General features: G+C 48.8%; 1 protein-coding gene across 1 annotated transcript in view; it reads right to left on the bottom strand.

The window, feature by feature from the left end:
* The window catches only part of Necap1 (NECAP endocytosis associated 1), a 14,859-nt gene extending 13,502 nt beyond the window's left edge, over nucleotides 1-1,357 (bottom strand). The window contains exon 1 of the mRNA XM_031383318.1: nucleotides 1,175-1,357. Within this exon, the coding sequence (XP_031239178.1) occupies nucleotides 1,175-1,269 (95 nt within the window). The 5' untranslated portion in view covers nucleotides 1,270-1,357. The remainder of the gene's footprint in view (nucleotides 1-1,174) is intronic.
* Between the last annotated feature and the right edge of the window lie 295 nt (nucleotides 1,358-1,652).

The raw sequence follows: 1,652 nt of genomic DNA, 5'->3' as shown, positions 1-1,652 counted from the left end.
CTGAGAAGAGGCTGGGAAAATGGCTCAGTAGTTAAGAACACTTGTTGCTCCTGCAGAAGACCAAGCTTCAGTTGCCAGCACCCAGATGATGGTTCACCAACCCCAATGCCTCCAGTTCCAGGAGATCTGATGCCACACAACATCACTCTGACCTCTGTGAGCACAAGGCATATACACCCATACATACAGGCGAAACACCAGACACATACATATAAAATAAATAAAAACCTGTGAGGTACATAAGAAGTGCACAGTATGCTTACGTTACTTCTCCTATTTTACAAAGGAGAAACCTTAAGGCCTGGAGAAGGAAAAGATTGATTGGCTCATAAATTACAGCTGTTTAGGGTCGAGGGCTCAGACTCAAAGAGTTTTCAACACAAATCCCAGTGAATTCTCTTTGAACTCCATAAAATCCTACAACACTCTCCAAACCTCTCAGTCACTGGATTACAAGGTTGTCAGGCCTTACAAGAGAAAAAAAAAATGCTGCAATGGCTCTGGAAAAGCTATATAAGCTATAGGAAAGGTGGCCAGGTTGGTAGAAAGGCAGAAATGCCTACATAATTAAGACTACAATGTGGGAGGAGGGGAGCGGGAGTTACACACACACACACACACACACAATGAAAAGACGCAATAGCTCATCACTGGAAAACAGGACCTTAACGTGAGCTCACTGCCTCCCCAGACCTAAGAAAAAGCTAAAGGAAAAACCAAACGATGGATGATGACAGTTGGCGAGAATGACAATAGTGTCAATTAAAACAGATCATCCAAACAGTGGACGGCAAAACTACGATTAGCGACAAGTGTCAGGAGGTATCACAGAAGAGTGGGGGAGGAGGAGCGTGCTTTGTGCGCGCGCGTGGAGGATTACAAGCCAAAGGTCGCAGAAAGAGTAACAGATGGAGCAGGCATGAATGGATTGCGGATGGCGAGGAGCAGATGATGTCCCAAGGGGGATGGGAAGGATAGGTGAAAAGAGGCATGAGGGCAGTAAGAAAACAAAACAAAATAAGAGTTCCACCAACACAGAAAAGTGGACAGAGACGCTGGCAGCCTGGATGGTAGGCTAAGGGACCTCTCGTCGGCCAACGGCTCGGGCCGGTGCGTGCTGCCAAGGACACAACCGTCACCCCGGCGGGCGCCGGCAGCAAATCCCGCTAGGTACCTGTAACCGCGGTTAGAGGCTCGCGGCGGAATCCGGTAGACGCTGACGTCGGGCTTCACACACAGCACAGACTCATATTCCAGCTCGGCCGCCATCTTGGTTCCGCTAGCGCCGCGGGGGCGGGGCACGGGTGGGGGCGGGCTGAGACGCCGACAGCTTCCGCTGCGTCACTTCCTCTCGGGTACGGCATTGAAGATCAACCTCTAGGCGGCGCAAAACCTATTAAAATCTGGAAACACTGATGCGCTTGGCTCGCCATCTTGAGTAAGGCAGGCTCACTGGTAGGGAACTTGCCTGACAAGGCCTTGGGTTGGGGCTCTATCCCCAGCGAAAACTTAAAAATAAAAATTCAGTTCTCTTTTACCTACCTTCAAACGATAACCAAAAAGAAAAAATAAAACCACTGAATATACGAAAACAGAACAGAGGCTGAACAAAATGAATCTCTGCTTTCTCATTCTGTTCTCATAAGCAAGTG

This window comes from Mastomys coucha, unplaced genomic scaffold, assembly GCF_008632895.1.
Source record: "Mastomys coucha isolate ucsf_1 unplaced genomic scaffold, UCSF_Mcou_1 pScaffold20, whole genome shotgun sequence".
In the NCBI taxonomy this organism is placed as follows: Eukaryota; Metazoa; Chordata; class Mammalia; order Rodentia; family Muridae; genus Mastomys; species Mastomys coucha.
The sequence above is the reverse complement of the archived record's forward strand: the minus strand, read 5'-3'. Positions and strand labels throughout refer to the sequence as shown.